General features: G+C 39.0%; 2 protein-coding genes across 2 annotated transcripts; both read left to right on the top strand.

The window, feature by feature from the left end:
- The first annotated feature begins 1,290 nt into the window (after positions 1–1,290).
- On the top strand, positions 1,291–8,068 carry LOC134516979 (interstitial collagenase-like). The gene is made up of 10 exons (XM_063337958.1): positions 1,291–1,416; positions 2,402–2,646; positions 2,934–3,082; positions 3,173–3,298; positions 4,030–4,191; positions 4,557–4,674; positions 5,334–5,467; positions 6,497–6,656; positions 7,577–7,677; positions 7,896–8,068. The coding sequence occupies exons 1-10, from the start codon at positions 1,312–1,314 to the stop codon at positions 7,994–7,996; spliced, it is 1,401 nt and encodes a 466-aa protein (XP_063194028.1). The 5' UTR covers positions 1,291–1,311; the 3' UTR covers positions 7,997–8,068.
- Positions 8,069–14,764: 6,696 nt separating this feature from the next.
- LOC134516873 (matrix metalloproteinase-27-like) lies at positions 14,765–22,472 on the top strand. The gene is made up of 10 exons (XM_063337648.1): positions 14,765–14,929; positions 15,285–15,523; positions 16,129–16,277; positions 16,375–16,503; positions 18,494–18,655; positions 18,828–18,951; positions 19,658–19,788; positions 20,014–20,173; positions 21,631–21,734; positions 21,927–22,472. The coding sequence occupies exons 1-10, from the start codon at positions 14,768–14,770 to the stop codon at positions 22,025–22,027; spliced, it is 1,461 nt and encodes a 486-aa protein (XP_063193718.1). The 5' UTR covers positions 14,765–14,767; the 3' UTR covers positions 22,028–22,472.
- The last annotated feature ends 1,766 nt before the right edge of the window (positions 22,473–24,238 follow it).

Genomic DNA, 24,238 nt, shown 5'->3' with positions numbered 1-24,238 from the left:
AATACAGCCAATGAAGTACAGAGAGCAATTCATCTCACCTTAAAGTCCATGTCACATGGTCAGTTGAATCACTCTCTAGAATCCATTGTCCAAAATAGGAGCTTAAGACACCCAAATAACTTACGGATATCTACACGACGAAACACTTAAAGCTCACTCCACCTCTTTACCCATTTGCCTGTACTTGAGACACCCACCTGGGGCTGGCTGCCATGACACAGGAGCTATGGAGACTTATATCCTTCCAGGGCAGCTGGAGATCAGGTGGGATTCCCTACAGCATCTCAAATAGCACAAATGCAGGTGAATCCCAAACCTTATGTCTAAACTTAATCCCTGTTGTTTAAAACCATTCTAGAGTCTTGGAGAACAATCACTGCTTCTCTTTTAGGAAAAACCTTTCATATATTTAACAGTATTTACCATGGATCCCTTTGCTCTTCCTTCCATGATACAGTGAACACAGATTCACAAAATTACTCTAATCTTCCTTTTCCAGACTCACAAAAATTCCTGTTGGGCTTAATGGAGTCTTTCCGACCAAAGCTCATCTCTCTGCCTGGATCCAAAAACACTTTTGCAGCTGAGACCTTATCTGTACTGGCAAAAGTATAGACATTGTTCTACCTACCAAACATATGGGAACCCAGTTTATACATTCCAGTAACATGACTGATTTTTGTTAATATCAGTCAAAAAATGTTGAATCATTTTAGCACTCAGTTTTGCAAGCGTCATAAGATTGTTTTAGATAGAACTTTTAGTTAGCTTATGAGAGCCCTCCAGGAGGTATGATGCTGATTATTCCTAGATAAGATTGGTTCTTTGTACTGTCTTTTATATTTTATTATTAGGTATTATGACATGATATGCTACATTTTGTTAAATATTAAAACATATGTATTGTATATATATCATAATGTTATTCATTATAATACAATATATTATGATACAGCTATATGTTATTTCCTATTATTTCTTCCAGTTTGTCAAGACCTTGTGCCATAAATCATCTAAATTCATGACTCAAAAAAACCTATGAAATGTAGTTCCACATTTTACCTGAAAAGCATTTTCTTATTTATTAAACACTCTGGAAAATTGCCTGAAACAGAAGGTTCAGGCAAAATAAGGACAGTAACATTAGTTAAACACATTACTTCACTACCTGATGATGAAACTGTTATGTATCATTTTTACTAATCAGAGGATATTATACAGCATGAGTCAGACTGATTTAAAATTTGCTATATAAACAAAGCTGAGAAGTGTGTTCAATAGCTCAACCGAGGCAAACAGCCTTAGGCAAGGATGCAGACTCTTTGGCTTCTCCTGCTGCTATATGTGGCCATCTCCTCTGCTTTTCCTGTGGTTCCAGAAGCAGAAGATGAAGGGAAAACCCTACAGCTTGTAGAGGTAAGTGATTTTCAGTGCATTTCTAAGTGAAACATAAGGTAGTCTGAGAGATAACTATAATTGCAATTATTTTCACAGAATATGGCTTGAAATTAAAGATGTACCATTTTGCAGAGGTTTCAAGAGAAAACTTTTCCTATCAATCTAGAAAATGTGTGAAAATTATGTGTTATTTATTTACCAAAAAGTCACTTGAATATTGCATAACTTCACTTTCGACGTTGTCAGTAAAGTACTAACAAAACTGCCAAAGCATGAGTTCTAGCAGCAAGGCTCTGTGGCTGTGCAGAAAAAGTCAAACTCAGCAACAATTTGCATTTCAGAAGGTGCTTTGAAACTTGTGATATGACTGGTTTCACTAACATAAGGGAGGACACTTGCTTGAAGCAGGCAGGTATTTCAACATTTTGCTGAACGGATCTTTTATGGAATACTTTGTAAACAAGGGACATTTATAGAAACACAACACTTACCCAGACACAAGACTATTTATTGGAGACAAAATTGTTGAAATTTAGTAGGGAGACACGAGTTTCTAATATCATATTTTGTAGCTAAAAATAAATGACATGATCTGCCAAGTGCCAACTCTTCAGTAGTAGTCACCTGCTTTGTTGGGAGTCCTGCCTGTGTGGAATCTCACTGCCAATCTCTGTTTCCTGGAATGAGACCAGTTATAAGCTTCCTCATAAGTTTTGCCATTAGAGTAATCAGGCACCGTAAATAATGAGGAGTTAATTATCAACAGTAAATATTAGATTTTAAAGACCATCAGCGAAACAAGAAATTTAGAAAACTACACAAAAACTGTAAGTTATATCTGACTCTTCACACCAGTTCCTGGGGAAAATAGGCTGTTCTTGCTCCTGGTAAACACAGGGCATGTCGATATGGGAATAGCTCAAGATTACTTAGAAAATTTAAGTAGGACTGAAGACAGTACTGATATGCCACAATTCTCTTCTTTTTTTAAACTCTGGTTCAGAGTTATCTACAGAACTTCTACGATCTTCAAAGGGATCACCAGCCTCATTTAAGAAACAAGGATGAAAATCCCCTTGTCGAAAAGCTCAAGGAAATGCAGGCATTCTTTGGACTAGAAGTGACCGGGAAACCTGATCTTCACACTTTGGAGATGATGAAAAAACCCAGATGTGGTATACCTGATGTAGGGCAATACGTGTTCACAGCGGGGAATCCCAAATGGAAAAGAAACAGTCTGACGTACAGGTAATCTTTCCTAATCTGGTTCAAAAAGATATAAATGTAGCAACCCAACTTTGGGGGATGTGAAGTAAGTAATATGCCATAATAATGCCATATATGGACATCCAGAGTGATCAACTGATTTCTGGAAGAAGACAGGCACTCTAGACGGCAGTATCTAAAATGAAGCCATTATAAATTTGCATTGACAAAAGATATGTCTAAGATTTCTGACTTTTGCACAAGTTATTATTTTTCATCTAAAATGTTGTGTTCCTAACAATATATAATGTACTGGGTTTGCCTTGAAGGATTTTGAATTACACCCCAAAGATGAGAAAAGCTGATGTAGATGAAGCAATCAGAAAAGCTCTCAGTGTCTGGAGCAATGTGACACCATTGACATTCCGAAAGGTTGAGGACAAAGAAGCAGATATAATGATCTCTTTTGCTTATAGAGGTAACATTGATATCTTTACCTATTAAACAACCTTCTGTAATCATAGAAATAATTTAGGATTCTAACTGATTTTTTTCCTCTTCATTTTAGACCACCGCGACAACTCTCCTTTTGATGGCCCCAACGGGCAGCTGGCTCATGCTTTCCAGCCTGGTGAAGGTATTGGTGGAGATGTGCATCTTGATGAGGAGGAAGCCTGGTCAAAAAATGGAAGAGGTAAGGACTTTGTAACTGGATCCGTTTATACAGTTTTACCTCATGCAATCTTTTCTCATGAGATGCTTAGTTTATGAGCCTGATTACAGGCAAAAAGTGAGAAAAACTGGCAGAACTTGTCCTTTTAAATTGCTTTGGTCTTTTTTTTTTCATTTGTAGGAATCAATTCTCAGAAAAGAGATTTTTTAGGTCATAGTGGTTTTTAATGGCAACTAAGTCAGCACTTAAAAATACTTTTTTTGTTCAGATGAAACCTAAAACTTGGATACAGGAAGATCTGATGGTGAATTTATCAAGTCAAATCCTTTATCTTTCTTAACCTAGCACTTAATAGCTTGGTGCTAACTAGGGTGTTCAACTATCACTAAACCAGTCATCTCAGTGTTTGATTTGAAGGATTTTTCTGTTGGATAAGTGAACTTCCACTCGTCATTGGCATGATCCTTGATCTGAGAAGTCTATGTGACAGCAGGAGCAACAGGGTTTGTGTTTAAGACACAAGGACACTAGAGAAAGGACAATGAGACCACTGTTAAGGCTGGACATTCTTGAATTACTCATATAGCTCTTCTGCTACAATATTTTTGAGTTGTAATGTTGATAGCATTACTTACAGCTTCTCCTGTACCTGTAGTGTATTTTGGGAGGATGTGTAAGTGTTTCCCACTTAGTCAACTGTGCTGAACGCTGAAATGGATTTTACATTGTTTCATATGATTTTTATCCTACAGGCTACAATTTGTTCATTGTTGTTGCCCATGAGCTTGGCCATTCACTGGGTCTGTCTCATTCAACTGATCCTGGAGCACTGATGTACCCAACTTACTCCTACACGGACCCCAATGAATTTCTTCTTCCTCAGGATGACATTGATGGGATTCAAGCCATCTATGGTAAGAAAAATGTTTTTATTTAATATTTTTACTTCGGAAGCTGGTAAACAGTAATAAGAACATATTTAAAATATGCTTATTCCACCAAAATGAGTTTAACTGTTGCTGAACAACGGATAACAGAAGAGCAAAAATTCCTGGAAGCTAACTTCAGCTGTAGTCCAGTTCTGCAAAAAACTCCTTTTGGAAAGGATGAACGCAACTGGTTTTATCAACATTGAAAGTCTGCTTTTAATGACAGACCCTTCATTTAAAATCATATGCCTTCTCATTCTCTGTAAATGAGGTCCTTGGTGTCCTCAGAGACCTTCTGAACACTGCAGTTATATATCTCCATACTAACAGATAAAATATTCTTCCTACAGGACAGTCTAATGCTGCTGTGCAGCCAACAGGACCCGTAACTCCACAAGCTTGTGACCCAAATTTGACATTTGATGCTATTACTACCCTACGTGGAGAAATGATATTCTTCAAGGGCAGGTAACAACAATAAGAATATACAATATCTCTTTAAAATATTCAGTGGTTTTAAAAAAATCTGTGATCCATGGGGGAAAACTGTCCTTTTGGAATGTGGAACAAAGAGAAGTACTAGAAAATCACCGTGTATTTACACAAATGAGAGTTCTCCAATCATTAATCCCAAGAGCCTTAGTGGACAAGAGCAGTGAAGGAGATGAGGGCTGGTAGGTTGTTTTCCAAGTATTCTGCTGCTGTGGCCACTGCTGCAGCGGACTTGTCCCTGAACTCGATTCAACTAATAGCAAAGTAAGAGCATTCGTGCTTCCCTTGGGTCCATGGGTCCCACACTCTAACTTCTGCTACTGCTCAATACAAGAGCAGGAGCAGAACTGAGCGCACTGTCATGTAGAAAGATGTCTTTTGGGTGGTTATGAAGCCAACTCTTAGCCTCCCTGTCCTACAGAGAAATAGAAGGGTTATATTCAATTTGCCTGATTTTGAGCATGCAACTGAGGTGCTAAAGTTAAGAGTGAAGTCACTCTAGATTTCCTTTACATTCGATGGATGGAGATACGCACACCCATCTCCCTCCTGTTATACTCCAGGAGCCGTAGTAATTGTTTTGCACTTATGATAGGATTGGGACTATTTTAAAATATAAATTTTGTTTAAACCAGATATATGCTGCGCAAACATCCTACAAGGACAGAGACAGAGCTCAATTTTATCTCACTGTTCTGGCCAAAGTTACCGTCAGGAATTCAAGCCGCTTACGAAAATGTTGAGAGGGATGAAGTTTTACTTTTTAAAGGTAATGGAATCTGAAATTCTCCACTTTTTCTGACCAGTTACTCCCTGCTTCTTTGCAAACTATGCAATTACAGAAGTCAAAGTGTTTTTTTAAGGAAGACCAGTGAAACTGAGAATCTTACAAGCCCGCAAATAATAGAGTTATAGTGCTCTAAGGGACCTCCAGAGATTGTAATCCTGAAAACTTGCCCTTCTGTTAATGCCCTGAAAAACAAAACATGAAAATAGCTTTCCTTCTTCAGGTCTAGCTCTCTTCAGGTAACAGCATTTTGCTTTATGTAGAAGGATTTTTGCTGAATTCAGTTGGCAAATGCAGGCATTTGTACACTACCGTTATGTACATACTTATTTAGTGATATTCTTGAAAAACAAAACAAAACAAAAGAAAAAAACAACAACAAAATAAATGTTGGTGGAAAAGCATACTGTGAGAGGAAAATTGTTCACTGAAAAATCAGTCCTTTTCTTTAAAGGTCTCAAATACGCTTTTAATGCCTCAAATAGCTTCATTACGCACATATTACAGTACATGATATATTACCACATATGAATATATTCATTGCATCTAAAATAAACAAAACATTTTGATTAGGCGTATGCCTTTCTTAATACTTTAATCTAACGCACATTGTCTAATTTTCAAAATATTATACGGCTCTATAATCAAATAGTATATTACAGGAATTTAATAAACTCAATATCCCAATCCAACGTCACCAGATTAATTCACCAACTTCCAGCCCTCCCCAAGTTGTTACCCAGACAAATAACTTAAATTAATTTGAAAAAAAACAGGGAAAATTGCTGTCCATACACCTTACAATTCTAATGTTTTACTCATAAAAACAGAAGGCACTTCCACTGTCTTCATGATGTAGTCCCAGTGTAAGAATTAGAATAATTTTCTAAAGTAATAAACTGAAAGGAATAATACCGATGTCTAAGACACATTGTTTGCTATGCATGCAAAACACAATTAAATGTTGTTTATAAATATCAAAAACAAATGGAATGCACTTATATTTTTCAGAGGATAAATATTGGATTCTCAGGGGATATGATATTGCACCTGGCTATCCTAAACCAATCTATCGTTTGGGGTTCCCAAAGACAGTTAAAAGAGTTAATGCAGCTTACAGTGATGAAACCACAGGAAAAACATACTTCTTTATAGCTGACAGATACTGGAGGTAAGATTTAATGTTCGTTTACCAGAGGGCACATTTTCACTTGTCCCTGAGGACTGATGTATTAATATAAAATTCAAATGCAATGATGTTTAAACCAGGTATATTCCAGAAATTTGAACAGGATTCTCTGGAAATTCAACAATTGTAAGCTTTTGCTAGGAAATGTCAACCTTTCGATAGGATTATTTTTGTCATTCATCAGATTCCTGTAGCAGGAATGTAGTTACTTGCAAATGAATGAAACATTTGCCCAATAAAAGAGTGATTTTCTAGTAAATTATTCACTTTTTTTCCGCAACCGTGCTGTTTTTCTGTGCAACGTTGTGATAGTGTCCGCTTTTCATTCACATTTGAAACAAAATGAACTGCTAATAAAAAGTGTTGTAATTGCATTTCTCTGTGAACAAACTATAAATATTCTCCAATTGTGCAGCTGGTCATATTTATAATTTAATTGTGGCTCATGACAACTTTCAGAGAGTAATTTTGTCTAAGAAGCACATGGTTAACACTAATACAAGTATGTTTCAGGACTGTGCTACCGTCTTCTGCTCTCAGGCTTTATGTTTTACTTTTATACTGAACTGGATACCCAGTGCCTTGAAATAGAAACTCATTTTATGTGCAAGTGATGGCCAAGGCTCTGGACAGGCCGGAAAGGCATTAATATATTTCTGGGCTGCATTCCCAAGTTTCTTGAGAGCCTTGTTACAAACTTTACCAAATGCAGGTTTTTGAATCTCAAGACACTCATACTGTGAGAACCTTAATACAAAATAGGAAGAATCATAAAGTTACTTTAGATAATCTTTATAAGACTTCTTAGTAACAGCTGAGTTGCATATGTGTATGAATTTGCTTTGGACTTTCAAAATATCGACTGCTTCCTCAAAAATTGTAACCATGTTTCTTGTGTTAAGATATGATGAAAATAAAAAATCCATGGATCATGGTTATCCCAGGAAAATAGTCTCTGACTTTGGGAAAATTGGCAGAGTTGATGCTGCTTTCCAGAAAGATGGTAAGTAAAACACACCTTTAATCTGGGTTTCTGTATTTGACTTATTCTGTAGATAGAATATTTGGGATTCTGTAGATAGAAGCACCAGTTTTCAAAAACCTGTTATTAACCTTAATGAGATGGAAATGAAAAATAGCAAGTATACATGGATTTTTTTTTTCCAAAATAGTGAAAATAAGTCACCTATGAAATATAATTGGATTGAATTTTACTTTTAGGCTATGTCTACTTCTTCCATGGAACAACTCAGTTCCAGTTTGATCCTCGTGCCAAACGGATTGTCAGACAAATGAAGAGCATCAGCTGGTTTAATTGCTAATTGCAATGTTTCTCCGTATGCATACTGTATGTTTTTATGTGCTGAATTTTTCAGCATTTCATGACTATCAGGTCAAAATGGATTTCTGCCCAAATTCTGTGGGAGTATAGTCTTAATTATTATTTATTGTAAAACAAATACCTTGAGATAATTTATCACAATTTATTTCACCTGCTACATTAAAGTTTCCTAATAAATTATGTTTGTCATATCACTGTGCCTTGGTGTCCTATTTGCACTAATACTCAAGAGCCAAGTGTAGCTTCCAAACACTAAAAAATGTATTCTGTCATGGAACATCAGATCTTTTTCCCAAAACCAGAGAAAAAAGCAGCCAGCTGGCTCTCAAATCCATCACCCCACACAAGTCCTGGTGAAAATCCTATGATCAATTGGGCCAGTTGGGGCTCAATAGCATCAGTCTACAAATCACACTTATGCTTCCTGTTCCTCTTTCCCCAGCTTCCACTCTTAGCCTTCCCTCCAGGGTATATGTCTTTGAAAGTATAGGCGATTTTTTTTTCTCATGTTTTTGGGTTTAGGAGCTGGATTTAAGCCTGGAAATGTAGATTAGAAAGGACCCCTGAGATCACTGGAAACGGTCCCTTGCTATCACAGGTAGCCCACACCATATAATAGACAAATAAACCTCTTTATTCAAGGCTATTTAAAGTGCTTAATTCTCCAGCAGTTAGTAAATCCACCCCAAGGTCAGTGGGCTAAAGGATGAAAAAGTTTGTTTAAAAAATGAAAATTCTTGGCCAAAAAATATTTCTGATACAAAAAGTTCATGAAAAAGACAGCTTGACTTCTAGATTAACTGCAATCTTTTCAAATATCCTCAATTAAAATGGTGTTTGAAAGGTTATCCACTTTCTCTTTAGTCTTTGTAACTCAGCCGATAATATTACAACCCATATGACCACAACAAAATGTATTATCTCATACAACATCTGTATTATTCAGCATACTCCAGAGGAAGGTTTCAGGTTACTGTAATAGAAGTAATTGCATTTTGAGAAAAGAGTGGATAACCTCATAAAAACATACCCATTCCATTTTTTTTCACTACTTTACTGTCTGTATTAGAAACCTGTTAAACTGTATCCTTCATAAATAAAGAACAGACTTGATAGCTCTTATATGTATTAAAGTCATAAGTAAAAATTAGTCTCAATACTATTAAAAGATAAGAAACTGTATAATTGCAAATTAACTTGAATATATTATTTTCTTTATAAAACCTTAAAAATATATTATAAAATAATAAAAAATAAAATAAAATTACAATAAATCAAAGGCTTTAACAAAGAAGTTAATTTATGTGAATCCTGTTCTCACAAGTTTCTTCATATTCTTCTATTTATGTATCAGTTCTTTAATTCAAAACCTTAGTAGCAATGCTATTTAATCATATTTTCTTGTGAAAGCCAGCACTACTGAACTACCAATGAAAATTAACCCAAAATTTGTTTTAGAAGTATATAAATCTAAATCGATAATGTTGTTTCAGCAGAGATGGTCTACAAACATAACACAAGATTTACAGGGAAATATAATATTTCTTACTAGAATAATTATATATTAAAAAATAAAACCTGGAGGCACACATTCCCTTCAGATATGAAGTAGAAACAGAAGATCTCAAGGCAATGCCAGAACAGGTCCCCAGATTTAGAGCAGAACACTGATCCCTCCCTAGAAGAAATAAGTGGTGGATACCAATGGGGCAGAGAAAATGTTAAACGGAGACAAGGAATAAGGAGGTAGTGCTGTTTTGGTGAAAGAGAGAGATAAAGGGTGATTTACTAACCATGGAAGATGAAGAAGTTAAAGAGAGCATGGAGTTTATAATGGCATATTTTTAGTACATGCCTTTTGGTATCCTGGGAAATTCTGATTTTTAGTTGCCAGGCAAGTTTTTTTTTTTAATTTGTTGTGTGGCTATCCCTTGAGCAGGAAGACCAAGAGCTCAAAATTCAGTGATTTCTTTGCAAGAAATATTGCCCATGCTTATACGAATGAATATTTCCTTTGCCTGTGTGAGCATGGCAATTGCCCTGTTCCAGCCACACCATTAGGAGGAGGGCGCACCTGGTGCCGGCAGCTCTCGCCTGCCTGCAGGCACAAGCACCGCTTTCAGTAATTTGGAATCTAGGTGTTGGTTCCAGCTCAGTCCACACAATCACCTGCCATTTTCTTACTCCCTTTAATAAGTTTATGGTCCTATTTCCTAATTACTGTACTATGGTGGAGTACCGTACAACTCCCTAGTGTCTGGTTACTGTTTTCGTGTGCAGTTATAGCCCATATCATTATTAACTGACACAGACTGGCCCAGGTAGGAATCCAACTCCCTAAACACATACTTAGTGCATTTTAGCTGCTGTAGGGTACCCAAGTCACACACTCAGGTACGAAACAGAACTTCTGGGAGATCAGCGCTTCCCAAAGCCCCACAGAGCCTACACTGTCTCTAGGCATCTATGTTTGGGTGGTTGAATCCTGCCTCGACAAGCTGCAGTTTTTGCTAAAGGTTTCCCAAGGGTCAAATACCTTATTTGAACCATTTGCCATTGTATCAGACTTTTCAGTTGAGCAGAGTAATGATTCAGCTTTGTTGACTCTATGGTAGGACTGAGCCTGAAAAGTCATGGCTCAATTCAGCTGCTTGAACAGGTATCTAGTACCATTAAGGTGCCTGAAGGTTTCCAGTTGGCCGCCAACTCCCAGTCTAGAATTGTAGAACCATGGAATAGTTTGGGTTGGAAGGGACCTTTAAAGGTCATCTAGTCCAATTCTTCTCCAATAAGCAGGGACCTCTTCAACCAGATCAGGTTGCCCAGAGCCCCACCCAACCTGACCTTGAATGTCTCCAGGGATGGGGAATCCACGACCTCCCTGGGCAACCTGTGACAGTGTTTCACAGCCCTCGTGGTAAAATATTTCTTCCTTATACCTAGTCTAAATCTACCATCTTTTAGTTACCCCTTGTCCTATCGCTACAGGCCCTGCCAAAAAGTTTGTCCCCATCTTTCCCGTAGGCCCCCTTTAAGTACTAAAAGGCCACAACAAGGTCTCCCTGAAGCCTTCTCTTCTCCAGGCTGAACAACCACAATTCTCTCAGCCTGTCCTTACAGAAGAGGTGTTCCAGCACTCTGATCATTTTTGTGGCCCTCCTCTGGACCCACTCCAACAGGCCCATGTCTTTCCTGTGTGGAGGGCCCCAGAGCCGGACGCAGTACTCCAGGTGGGGTCTCACCAGAACAGAGTTGAGGGGCAGAATCACCTCCCTCGACCTGCTGGCCGCATGTGGCCACATGGTCTAGAAGTCACATGTCCCCTCTAAATCCTGGGTCACAGCCACCAGGCTTGTGTCAATGTCTCAGGTGCACTAGACTTTCTCAAAAGGACAACAAATCACTGTTTAGGCAGCTCAATTGCAGCCTGAGTGTTTTCACGTGGTGTCAGGTTTTCACGTGGTGTCAGGCTTGTGCTCTCATCATAGTCAATGGTATTGGTCAAAATGTTTGGTAAGCTCCTGAGAGCTGTACAAATCATCCTAAATTTATCTCCTACATGTGGTCAGATGAAATGCTCTCTAGATGCCATCTGAATTATATTGATTAGATTTCTGTTAATATAATCCAAACTTACACAGTTAACTCATGTGCAGCCACCGATGTTGTGAACACTTAGGAAAGAGGAATCCCTGCTGGTATTGTGCAAGATCACCATGATGCAGCAGTATTGATGATTCTTGTGATGCTCTGTGTAGCGTCACTTTGTCCTACTGATGTGATGAGGACAGGCAGTGACCTTTCTGGGTTAAAACATAGGTCACATTATTGCGGTCTGGATAAAACCAATTCTAGGACAAGAAAAGAAGTCACGAGGTAAACCAGCATCCACCAACTCTAACCAATGTCAAAGATAAGCATTAGGAAACCATAACCAGAAGCTGCTTATACAGCTTCTTCTTTTCCCAGACCTCAAAGCCAGCTATAGGCATATTTGTGAAACATCGATTGCAAAAAAAAACGTGTTCAGGCCTCTCTTCCATGAACAGTGGGAAGTGGATGCTGTGTTGTGTGGGTGGTCAAGTTGCAAAACCCTAAAAGTCCTTTGAGTGACATAGGCCTCCGTCATCTGTCACTCCAATGTCTTCTGAGAAAACACTAATGTAGCTTGAGCTGTTGGCTGAAACTAGACACATAGACTAAATTAGTTGTTTAATCTTCTCTACATTCAATAAAGACTGAGAGAGGATGTACAGAGGCCAGTTCATCCTATTCTAAGATAGCTGGTTGAATCACTCTCTGCAGATAAGTATTTGTCAATTTTCTATAGAGGAATGCTTAACTAATTAATGTATAAAGTTAGGTGCAACTAATCTTAACCTGGCTGCTCTCATTTTCTCTGTCCTTCAACTGCTACACAGCAGACAACTGTGGGGATCAGATGGTGAACGATGGTGGGAAAAAAGATAACCACTTCTCCCAGCTCACATCAAGTCTTCTCATAGTGCTGCCTTTATTTTTTACAAAAATATATTCATATCAGGCAAAGCATGTTTTCCAAAAAGGTGTTCTAGTGCCTAGTGGAAAATATGCATGGTGCAAAAGCCACTGAACAGGGGTTTGTCTTTTGTGACCTACGCCACATACATGGCATAGGTCAGATGATAGTACTGTGGTCATTCCTTCTAGCTTTGAAATCTTTGAGACAAACAAATATATCCATTTAAAAACATAAAACAGATGTCAAAAAAAAGACATTCTGTACTTCTGGATAAACACACATACGATTTCCAGCATCAGTTCAGCCGAGCTCCTCATCTCAGAAAATTTGTTGTCACAGTTTGTACCTCAGTTACAGAACTGCGTGGGATCCAGGGTCTCTTATCTTACAATGCAATGATAATAAAAACAAACTAAGGGAAGGTATTTTTTGTTTTGCTTTTGGTGTGGGGGTTTTTCTGGTGTTATTTTTTTCATTTTTTTTTTATGGTAGCTGAGAAATGCCATTAACAAACAAGTTTAACTAACAAGGCTACATTGTGAAATTTGGGCTAAAAAATTCATCGTTAATGCCTCCAGCTGGCAAAAGGTTGGCTGCAAGTGACAGCAAAAAAGCCAAAAACACAGAAGAAAGGATTTCCTGAAAAAGCCACAGTCCAACATGAGGGTGTTGCGTACAACTGTTTGTAAACATTGAGTACGTGCTGTCAGAGCTCCTCTGAGGTGCCAAACACCTTCAGCTCCCATTGCCACCAGTGGAAGAGGAAGGTGCTTGTCCAGCACGGGGTGGAATCCCATAATTTGTCACAGCTTGTGTGACTCTTGAAACTTCCTTTATTCTGAATTACTTAAGACAGGAAATAATCATATCCCCTGTGGCTAATGTGGTTAAACTGAAGAAACTTTTTATGATGAAATGGCAGATAGATGATAGATAGATAGATAGATAGATAGATAGATAGATAGATAGATAGATAGACAGACAGAAAGAAAGAAAGAAAGAAAGAAAGAAAGAAAGAAAGAAAGAAAGAAAGAAAGAATCAATCATAGAATCATAGAATTGTTAGGGTTGGAAGGGACCTTAAAGATCATCTAGTTCCAACCCCCCTGCCATGGGCAGGGACATCTCCCACTAGATCAGGTTGCTCAGAGCCCCATCCAGCCTGGCCTCAAAAACTTCCAGGGATGAGGCTTCCACCACCTCCCTGGGCAACCTGTTCCAGTGCCTCACCACCCTCATGGTGAAGAACTTCTTCCTAACGTCCAGTCTGAATCATCCCATCTCTAGTTTTAACACATTCCCTCTAGTCCTACCGTTACCCAACATCCTAAAAAGTCCCTCACCAGCTTTCTTGTAGGCCCCCTTAAGATACTGGTAGGCCACTATAAGGTCTCCTTGGAACCTTCTTTTATCCAGACTGAACAACACCAGCTCTCTCAGTATCCTCACAGGAGAGGTGCTCCAGCCCTCTGATCATCCTCGTGGCCCTTCTCTGGGCACTTTCCAGCACGTCCATATCTCTCTTGTAGTAGGGGCAGATAGATAGATAGATAGATAGATAGATAGATAGATAAGATAAGATAAAATAAGATAAGTGCAGAGATATAGGATTATTCACATTTTTTAGGCTGTATTCATAGGGTAAAATCGTTTTTGTTTATGTATATCCCAGATTCCATGAGTATAATTTAAAGGAAACGTACTTTTTTAAAGAGTTGCAGGGAAGAGGTGGGAAGTGATTTGGGTTTTTCATCCATTTTCCAAAACACCCAGTCTCACTTCATGCATAAATTTAAAAATAAAACTTTCTGTTCACAGTAATTTCTCCCAAAGTTTTAATTTTTTTGGATGGTATTCATATCTGGCTCATCGCTCCCATTTTCCAGGCTGGGAATGGTTGAGTCCTTGTACGTTTAGTGGCCCTATTTCACACAGCTGGATTGGTAAAACTTAAAAGGTTTTGCATTTGTCCACCACTTCATCTGGTGTGAAATTGCTCAGGTTCATTAAAATTCAGTGTAAAATAACTGAAACTGAGTGCCAGTTTGGAAATGGTAGCCAAGCAGTTTAGGAGTATTCAAATACTAACTGACTTCAGATGTCTGTGAAATCGGATGGGTTTAATTAAGCTTTATTGTGTCACCCAGCACAGCATTATAGGATGTGTGGAGAGCATGATAAACTCTGAGTCACTCTGCAGCTGGCTCTACAAAGCACCCCACAACTGTATGAACTGGGATGGGAGAGAGGATGCACACGGAGCAGAAAGCAGACTGCTCTCATACCGGGACAGAGACGAGAGTGAGAATGAAGGATCTTTCATTTTTGCTTTTAACGTGTGCAGCTGTTTCTAGCGCTCTTCCCGCCCACCCAGAGAAAGAAAACAAAGAAGAAGACGCAAAGCTTGTACAGGTAACTACATTGTCCATATCTGAGATCTATTGAGTCCTCTCTTTTTAGATATAATCTGCATGTTCCGTTAGCATTTTGCTGTCTTTCCGACACAATGTTATTACACAGAACTCTGTTGCCCAGACTTTGCCAAAGTAAGATAAATCTCTAAAAAATGGAAATGTCAAGTAAATAAGAGTCAGGGACAATATGGTCTGTTTCTGTTTAGCTCCGATTCTCAGGAAAACATCTGTTGTGCTCCAAAATCACAGGCAGATGGTTTTGCCAGCAAAGAACACAAAAAATGTCAGTCCTAAGGTATTTGTTTAAGAAACAGATCAAAAAGTGAAATGTGTTTCCTTTATTTTTTCACTAGGACTATTTAAATAAATTCTATGCTGTTGAGCCAGATCCAAATCAACTTGGATGGAAAATAAATGCTGAACCCACAGCTGAAAAACTTCGGAAAATGCAACAGTTTTTTGGTTTGGAAGTGACTGGAAAACCAGACTCTGAGACGCTGGAAATGATGAAGAAACCCAGGTGTGGAGTTCCTGATGTGGGTCTCTACGGTGTTACTCTGCCAGGATGGAAAAAAAACAAGCTGACATACAGGTAGTATTTCAATGATTACTTCTGGAGTTCAAATTTTGGTTTTGTGAATATACACGTTCGTTATATGTAAATATAACTTCTATAGCAATTGTTTGCAGCTGGGAATACAAAGAAGTTTCTCTTTCCCCAGCTTTTAGCTAAGCGTATTCCTGAGAGGAATTTCTGAGAGTCAAGCTGGGTATTTTACATTTTCTGAGTCTACCATAGTATTTTTCCTGTCATGTATCACTCCTGACAAATATTCTGTGAGCCAAACTGAAATATCAATTGTACCCTGTACACACCCCCTTATCTTCAAAATTTCCTGAGACTGACAGTTTAGTAGTCACAGAAACCTGAGGAGATGATTTTCCTCATGCTCAAGAGACAACCTCCTGGCTATGGGCCATTTTGAGAAAAACTGATACTGTGTACACAATTTTTATTACAAAAAAGACATGTTGGACAGATATTCCTCAAACTCACGCAGTCCAAGATGAATTTGGGGAGCTATTAGATCACAAGTTAAATTGCTTCTTATATACCTCTGTTCATCATCTTAACAATTTTAGAGAATTTTTTTCTGCAAACCCTAAGTGTTGTTACTTGAACCCTCCTAACTGTAGAATTGTGAACCACACACCAGACATGAGCAAAGAGGATGTGGATAAAGCAATCCAGAAGGCATTTAAAGTGTGGAGCACTGTCACCCCGCTGATTTTTACTCGTATTCATGAGGGAATAGCAGATATAATGATTGCTTTTGGGACCAAAGGTAATATGCTGACTGCATACCAATGGTAAGATTAATCTAAAGATTTTCCAATAATGATGACAAAAACTCAACATTGTTTCAACATCATATTATTTAGCTCATGGACATTGCCCTCGTTATTTTGATGGCCCCTTTGGTGTCCTTGCTCATGCCTTTCCACCTGGCAATGGTTTTGGTGGTGATGTGCACTTCGATGAGGATGAAGACTGGACCACAGGCTCAGCTGGTAGGTGAAAAAAGGTTTCCGAAGAGTCATGGAGATGGGTAAATTCCTTTCTGATTTTATTTAGGTGAAGGAATAGACTGAGACGAAATACAGCATTAACCATAAGTGCAGTTTAAGGATATTACAGGCCATCCTCCAACTTGGATACTTAGAATGACACTGACATAAAATGACCCTGACCTACTCTAGTTCTTATTTGACACCGGCAAAGATACCAACGGGACAACCCTTTTTTAGATACAAATGCTACAGATGCGAGCCACTCTTACCTGGGGCTGGTAGAGCCCATGCCCGCCATGGTTTTACAACCCGTTGTAAAAGCTTTCTGACTTTTTCCATTCTGGTGCACACACTGGCACCAAGCCTGGCACTACCACACACAGCAGCCCTCAAAGGAGATGCCCACCACCTAAAAAACATTACAGCCACCAGTCATAATGAAGAATCTTCACTAATAGTACCAAGATAGGTCCAGCTATAGGCTGTTATAACTTTACTGTGCATTCAAGACAGAATGAGCTTATACATGAAAGTGTTCTCCAAGCAATTTCAGCTGCCTGCCAGCAGTCGAGAGTCTGAACGTGCCGTTCAGGCCACCCAGGAGCTAAGATGCGGTGTGTAGAGCTGACTATAGATGTGTGCCACCAGGCCAGTAGAGAGGAACACCAAGTGCTCAATCATCTAGCTGGTACCTGTCTGCTCCCCTCAACCCCCAGGCTGGCCATGCAGCATATACGACCTCCGACAGATCCACAAGTATACAGGCACGTTACCCTGTTAGATCCTTTTCCAATCCAGTTTTTGGGATGGAAAACTGCAGAGGATAACTGTAGTAGGAGAATTGAGGTCACACTGCAGGAAAAGCATGGGGGTAACAAACAAGAAGAGTACTGTACAAGGTGGAGAGATGTGGGTTTACTGTGGTGGAAAGAAAATGAAGGATGAGGGGTGGACATGTCATGCTAATAAAATGTAATGTTTCCCCCTTATTGAGACTGAATGGGTCAACCCCGGTTTTGCTGCTGTTCCTCAACAGCATGGCTCCAGCAACCAGGATTGCAGAACTCGTTGGAGAGCTCGGAGGACTCGTGAGAGGGGAGGACCGGAAATACATGTGGAAAAATTGAGACTTTGTTTGTTTTTTTGATAAATGGAAATCTTGTCTTCAGCCAGCCTTTCTTGGGCAATCGATGACCAGTCCTCTGCTCTGCCACAGACTTGTGATCTTCACTAAGTCTGTTGATATTGCTGGCTCTAGTCTGCAGGGCAGACAATCATTCTTTCCTAATTCAGAAAGGCGTATTACATGGACGGATGCATGTTAAAGGAAATCCCATTTTTATCTATTTACTGTGTTAACATGTTTCACTGGGAATAAGCATCCATAATCATAATATTGCAAACTGATATTTTATTTGACAAGGCTATAAAGAACCCATACACTTGAAAGACTTAATGATAAGAAGTTAAATCACTCTGCTGACTTTATGTTTTTCCTTGTCTATTCATGATCTCATCTTTCTTTCTCAGGTTTATAGGAGGGAAGGTGACACACAGAGTGACACTTTGATACCTCAAGTGAACACAGAGTGCATCGTCTTATCCTTGCCCTGGAGAGCTGTTAGTTTGATCTGACTCACTATCCAATCTGTTCTAGCTCAGCCAGGAAACCCTGCCAGGACATTCCTCAGAGCTGCACCCACATTCACCCCAGACATCTACTCATGCCACACACATACTTTCAGGAGCTAACAGAAAGAACAGCAGGAAAGAGGGCCAAAAGTCACTCCCTTCTAGTGGGGGAAGAGCACAACCTTATCCTACATATAATATAAGTTTACTATGTGTTTACTATATGTTTATATGCATACTGTAATGAATTTCAATATATTATATGAAAACCATCACTGATCAACGGCCCTGCTGTGTTCATAGTGTATCAGCCATTTGCAGACCAGAATTAGAATGATCTCTTTATCCATTTTTTAAGGGTTCAACTTGTTCCTTGTTGCTGCTCATGAGTTTGGCCATGCCCTGGGCCTCTCCCATTCTAATGATCAGACGGCCTTGATGTTCCCCAATTATGCCTACGTTAGCCCCAGTGAATTTCCCCTCTCTCCAGATGATATAAGGGGCATTCAGTCCATTTATGGTGAGTAAAATCAATGGCTTAAAAGAAGAAGTAAACAGGAGAGAAATAATCTCCTTCACAAACTTTCACCATAAAAATCATTGTGTTCTCATAATATCAAAAATGCATTTATATGTGAAAACCTTAATGTTTCTACAAATTTGTTGTATCCTTTCTAAAATGTGCCCCTTAGGATCTCGACCAAATGCCCCAGATAAAAGACCAGCCACCCCTACCTCACCTAAAACCTGTAGCTCCCAGATGTCTTTCGATGCTGTAACTACACTCCGACAAGAAGTCATTTTTCTAAAGGGCAGGTAAATATCGATAGGACATCTCTGTCTGTGAGTTTCATTTTTTTGTTATTTCTACAAAGACTGAATATTTCGGTGGTTTGCGTGATTATGGGATTTATAATGAGACAAATGGATAGATTTCAGTTCATGGAAACAAAACTATTAGTAGATATGAGTTATGTTAATATTTTTCAGGATCCCCTGAAAAAACATGCTTCATTTTTTTCACAAAAACATTTTAGTCCCAATACAGCTTCATTTCCAAATGTATAGACGGTCACACCAAGCAGTGACATGAATAAATGCTGCAACCATTTCCTAAGAAATTAGTATTTTCTACCACATAGTTGGATCAATCTCTTCTCCAGTCACTTATGCAAGCACAAAGTCGCCCAGGTATACAGAGAATAAATTACAGTCAGGCTCATCTGAGACTCTATAACTCTCTTACTATATGGTATAGGAACAACCAGAATTTTTCAGCTACTTGTAACTGATGCCAGTAATTAATCAGTACCAATGGGAAGGGTAATTCCAAAAAGAAGCCAGAATTAAAAAAGCCTCAGTTCCCACCGAGGGGAGTGTTTTCCTTTCTGACACATCAACCCAGGTAACTCCACTGACAAGAAAGAGCTTGTTAGTTACAATGTTGTTGACATTCTTTTGTATATATAGAAATATCTGTGGTTTACTATTTACTACAAAAGCTGTTCCATATTTAATTCAGACACTTATGGCGAGTCTATCCCGATAACTCAGAAGTTGAACTTGAATTAATTTCTACCTTCTGGCCAGCACTACCACCTGGTATTCAAGCTGTGTATGAGAACATGAAAGATCAGATCCTGTTCTTCAAAGGTGAAGTATGATATTTTCTTTAAATTTTTCTTACCTTTAATTTTGTGGGAAGATGTTGAAAGGAAGGGTAGCTATACGTACATAAAATTCACTTTTCAAGTGAATAAAAAAACCCTCAGAATGTTTAATCTAGTTTTCCTACAACCTACATTAAGGGAGTGTATTTTTTCTTTTAGTGTCTCAAAATCACTGGCGAAACTAAATTTTTTATTTTTTTTTAAACAGGCAATAAATTCTGGGTTATCAGCGGATATCAGGTGTTGCTTGGTTATCCAAAGAATATCAACACACTGGGCTTCCCTAAAGGTGTCAAGAAAATTGATGCAGCTGTTTGTAATAAAAATACAGGGAAGACAGACTTTTTCATAGGTGACAAGTACTGGAGGTAAGAAAAATTGACAAATGTGTTTTTTTATGATTGACTCCAATATAATCTGGATGCAATTGACTCCTGTACAGGGAGAAGAATATAGCTTCGACTTTTTAGTGCTGGGGGGTGTCCTGAAGTGGGCATTCAAGATATGGACCCATTTTGATGCATTATACCCGGAAGATGAAAAAATTCCAGCATGTAGAGAATTTTTACACATACAATAGACAAAAGCATCTCTAGAAAATAAAGATCTGAAAGCTGACCTACTTCAGCAGAAGGCTGGCTGGGATGGCTTGTGCAGGATTTCTGATTTCTGAAAAGTCCTGGATTACTTTATCTCTTTTAGAGAGGTAGAAGTGATATTCCATTTTCCTTTCTTTGGCTGGTTAGCATTGGATTTGCAACGTGCTTCTTTTAAATCTTGTTCCCAAGCTGGCATGAATGATTCCTGATACCCAAACAGCGGACAAACAGAAACAAAAAGTCAGCTTTGGGAAGCTGGTAGATTCCTAATGTGGGCAAGAAGAACTGCTGCAGAAGTCTTCTGCTGGCAACCAGGAGCATGCACGGGTCAAACAGACTTTATCATAACTAATTGTGGGGTTCCTCAGTGAGGCATACAGTGTCAGCTGGATTTCCAGCTGCGTGCCATTTCCTGTCCTTTGTTTTTGATAGTTTTGGAAAGAATAATTACAATATCTTGCATTGCTATTTTACTGCCTTGGTCACAAGACAAGGGCATGTAAGAAAACCACATCACGGATTTCTTATCTAGTAACTCAGTCTCTCAGTCTCACGTCCATGTGAAAAGTATTTCTTGTATCCAAGGAGAAGTAAAACAAAGGCTTGTTTATTTCTTTGCTTTTTGCCTGAGAGGGTTCTTCAAATCTTCTAAAACATTTTACACCCTCCTTTCAGCCCCCAGATTCAGCCCCATCTTATAAAAATCAGCCTGGCTCGGTTAAGAACAACTTCATTGTATTAGAAATATGTCAGCTTCCTTTCCTCCATCTAAATCTGTCAACTGGTAGAGGACTACGTACGATATTATACCAAAGTCTAAGAGGAGTTTACAATAAATACGCATAGTCACTATAGCAGGATTCATGCAATAAACGTGCAGTTGCTATAGCGGGAATCAGCCTGGCCAGTTTCCATGCACTGCCTGTCGCACTGCTATCGTTAGAGGAGGTAAATCCCACCCCCGCTGTCAAAAATGTGTGTCTTCCTTCAATTTGCCTTACTCCAGATGCTTCTTTGGAGCTGTGCCTGCCTTTGTCAGCAAACAAGTAGCCACCTCGTGGCCAGCATCTTGCAGACATTTGTGCGAGTGGATAACTTTACTCTCTGGAACCCCAGTGAAATCAGTCAAACTACAGGTGGTGGACGCCTTTCAGCAGACACTTAATTCTTTACAGAATTGATGTCTAAGCCCTGTAAAATTACATGTCTCGCTTCATATGATTTAGGTATGATGAAAACAGCCAGTCCATGGAGAAGGGTTATCCCAGACAGACGGTCAATGACTTTCCAGGAATTAGCCAGAAGGTTGACGCTGTTTTCCAACAGAAAGGTAAATGAAACGAGCTTTTAAGTCAAATTGGTTTACTTGTAAAGAACATAAGTTCTGTAGTTATGATGAACGTCATTATTGCTATATCCTACAAAAGACAGAACTGAAGAAATGCACTGTGTGTTCCCTGCTTTGCCAGAATGAAGCTATTTCTTGTATCCATAACACAATGCTTCACTTTTTTACTTCCAGGTTTCTTCTACTTCTTCCACGGATCAAAGCAGTGGGAATTTGACCCTACTGCTAAAAAAGTTCTCCGCGAAATAAAGAGTAACAGCTGGTTTAACTGTTAATATCATTAGACTGTCTTACACACAGCAAGGTTGTTCATATATACACTACTATACAGAAGAGGCAACAGGACTAGTTTTCATATATGTCTACTATTTCAATAAATCGGCATGTCAGCTCTAATTGTATCTCCAAAGGCTAGAATAAAGCTGCATTTTTTCCCCTGATTAAGTGCAAAATGTCCAACAAAATTTATTATTTTATACTCCAGATGGGTTTTCAAATATTTTGGCAATAAATGTTTTCAGGTTGATGTCAACTATTTTCTACTTCAGCTGTTCTATATTTCTGAGGTGTGAAAGACTTCATGCTAACATGCTAATATTCTTCCAACATAGGATATTTGTATTTAGCTTCTTTTATCTTCAAATGTCTTCAAGAGCCAGGCTTTTCATTAATCACTTGTTTTTCTGTCCTCTCTCCTGTCTTCTCCTCCTGCTCTTTGACTTTTGTAGCCTTGTCCCTTTCACATCATATAATTATTTTGCACCGAAATCACCCTCCTGTCTAAACACATTATCTCACCCTGATCTTTCTTTCCAGTGTTACAGTTAGCATTTCATCAGCAGCCATTTTTTGTGAATCTAGGTATGACAGCCTTCACAAATCAGCCCTGTCCTATGCAAGAAATAGATTCATTTACCACGTTGTGGAGCACAACTTTTGCTCCACTACTGCAAAGCATGTGCTTCAAGTGCACATATGTCAGATTTATCACATGCTGCCATCGCACACGGAGCAAGCTCCTCACAAAATCAGGCAAAATCTATAAAGTCACAGCCACATCCTCTCCAAGTATTTCCTTTACATTTAATTCTGGAACCAGGCCCAGAACACACTACCAAATGGCCGGCCATACTGCATGCACAGCTAGGTGTACCTGAGAACATGGTCTCATTAGTATTGGCTTGTCCTCCTGCTCCCTAGTTCTCATATATCTGGCTGGTTTACACACCTGTTGCGTGTTTGAGTAGAAAGTTTCTTTTTGCAGTGTGTTTTCACAGTACCAGGTACAACAATGCAACGATTCCTGAACCTTACCTACCTGCTTTGGTGCAAACACATTCCTACTATTGCAATGAGAACCCCACTAGCTTGGTTCCCACCAGGAACACAAAAATAGAGTCTCAGATATGCAGATCTACAAAACCAACCGTGGTGAACACCATCATGCTCTAGATCCCCAAGAAAATTTAAGCTTTGTGAGGTGAAATGGTAGACATTTTGTTGAGATTCATCTGACGACTTTAGTTTTCTGTCTATCTACATACTACTCTACATGAGTTAGGGAAGATCCCTGTACCGAAAGAAGAGGGAGAAGTTTTCCACGTTACTCATCTCATCATCTCATCTCATCTCATCCAAAGACTGTGCCAGGGCAAACCAGTACCTTCAGCCCTGGAGAAAACATCTGTTTGCGGAGGAAGGCTAGCCAACTAGCTTATTCAGACAGCTAAAGTTCGGTTAAATTAATCGTGGTTTTGCTGGGTATCTTTCAGTTTTTATGTGATCAAAAATAGAAGTACATCCTACTTTTGTGCTCTCTGATCACTTTTTGGCAAGTTACACCAGCAGCTTTTTATATCACCACAAGCCAGTGATAAAGTTGTCTGAAGGCACCTGCTTGGACTGACACTGCCTATGGAGTGACCATGATACCCCATGAGACAAGAGCAGACCATGCTGGAGGCAGGTGAGATGGAGACAGTTCCTACCTGTTTCTGTATTTCCAGCCTCCTTAAACTCTTCACCAGCGTTCAATTCAATTAATGACTGTGTAGAAAGCACAGTTTAACAGCACAATTGCAGAAGCTGCCAAGTTACACCCAAGTGTTTATACTCAGAGTCAAGATTACTCTTTCACACACACTCTGCTCAGTGTGTAATACAATTGTAATTTTAGTTGCAAGAAAAGTTCAACCATTGAGTCATCAAGATTATTCAGTTCTTTGTAATACATGGGCAAGTTCCTCTGTCTTCTGATACATAAACAAACATCATAGGTGCTCTGTCCTCCTTCTTTTCCCAGGTGAAATATTATTTCACAATTCATATAAATAGCTTGTCTTAAGGAAAGTTAATCTTTAACAGTGAAATGCTGTTAATGAAGTTTTCTGACTGGCAGCTTTGGCATTCTGTTAAATAAGCGAGGGTTGCGTGTTCACGGGTCACCTGCAAAGATAAATAAAGCAATGAGTGCTGCTTTGCCTTTA

Source organism: Chroicocephalus ridibundus, chromosome 1 (genome assembly GCF_963924245.1).
Source record: "Chroicocephalus ridibundus chromosome 1, bChrRid1.1, whole genome shotgun sequence".
Taxonomy (NCBI): Eukaryota; Metazoa; Chordata; class Aves; order Charadriiformes; family Laridae; genus Chroicocephalus; species Chroicocephalus ridibundus.
Note: the sequence above shows the minus strand (reverse complement) of the source record. Positions and strands in the feature narration are given on the sequence as shown.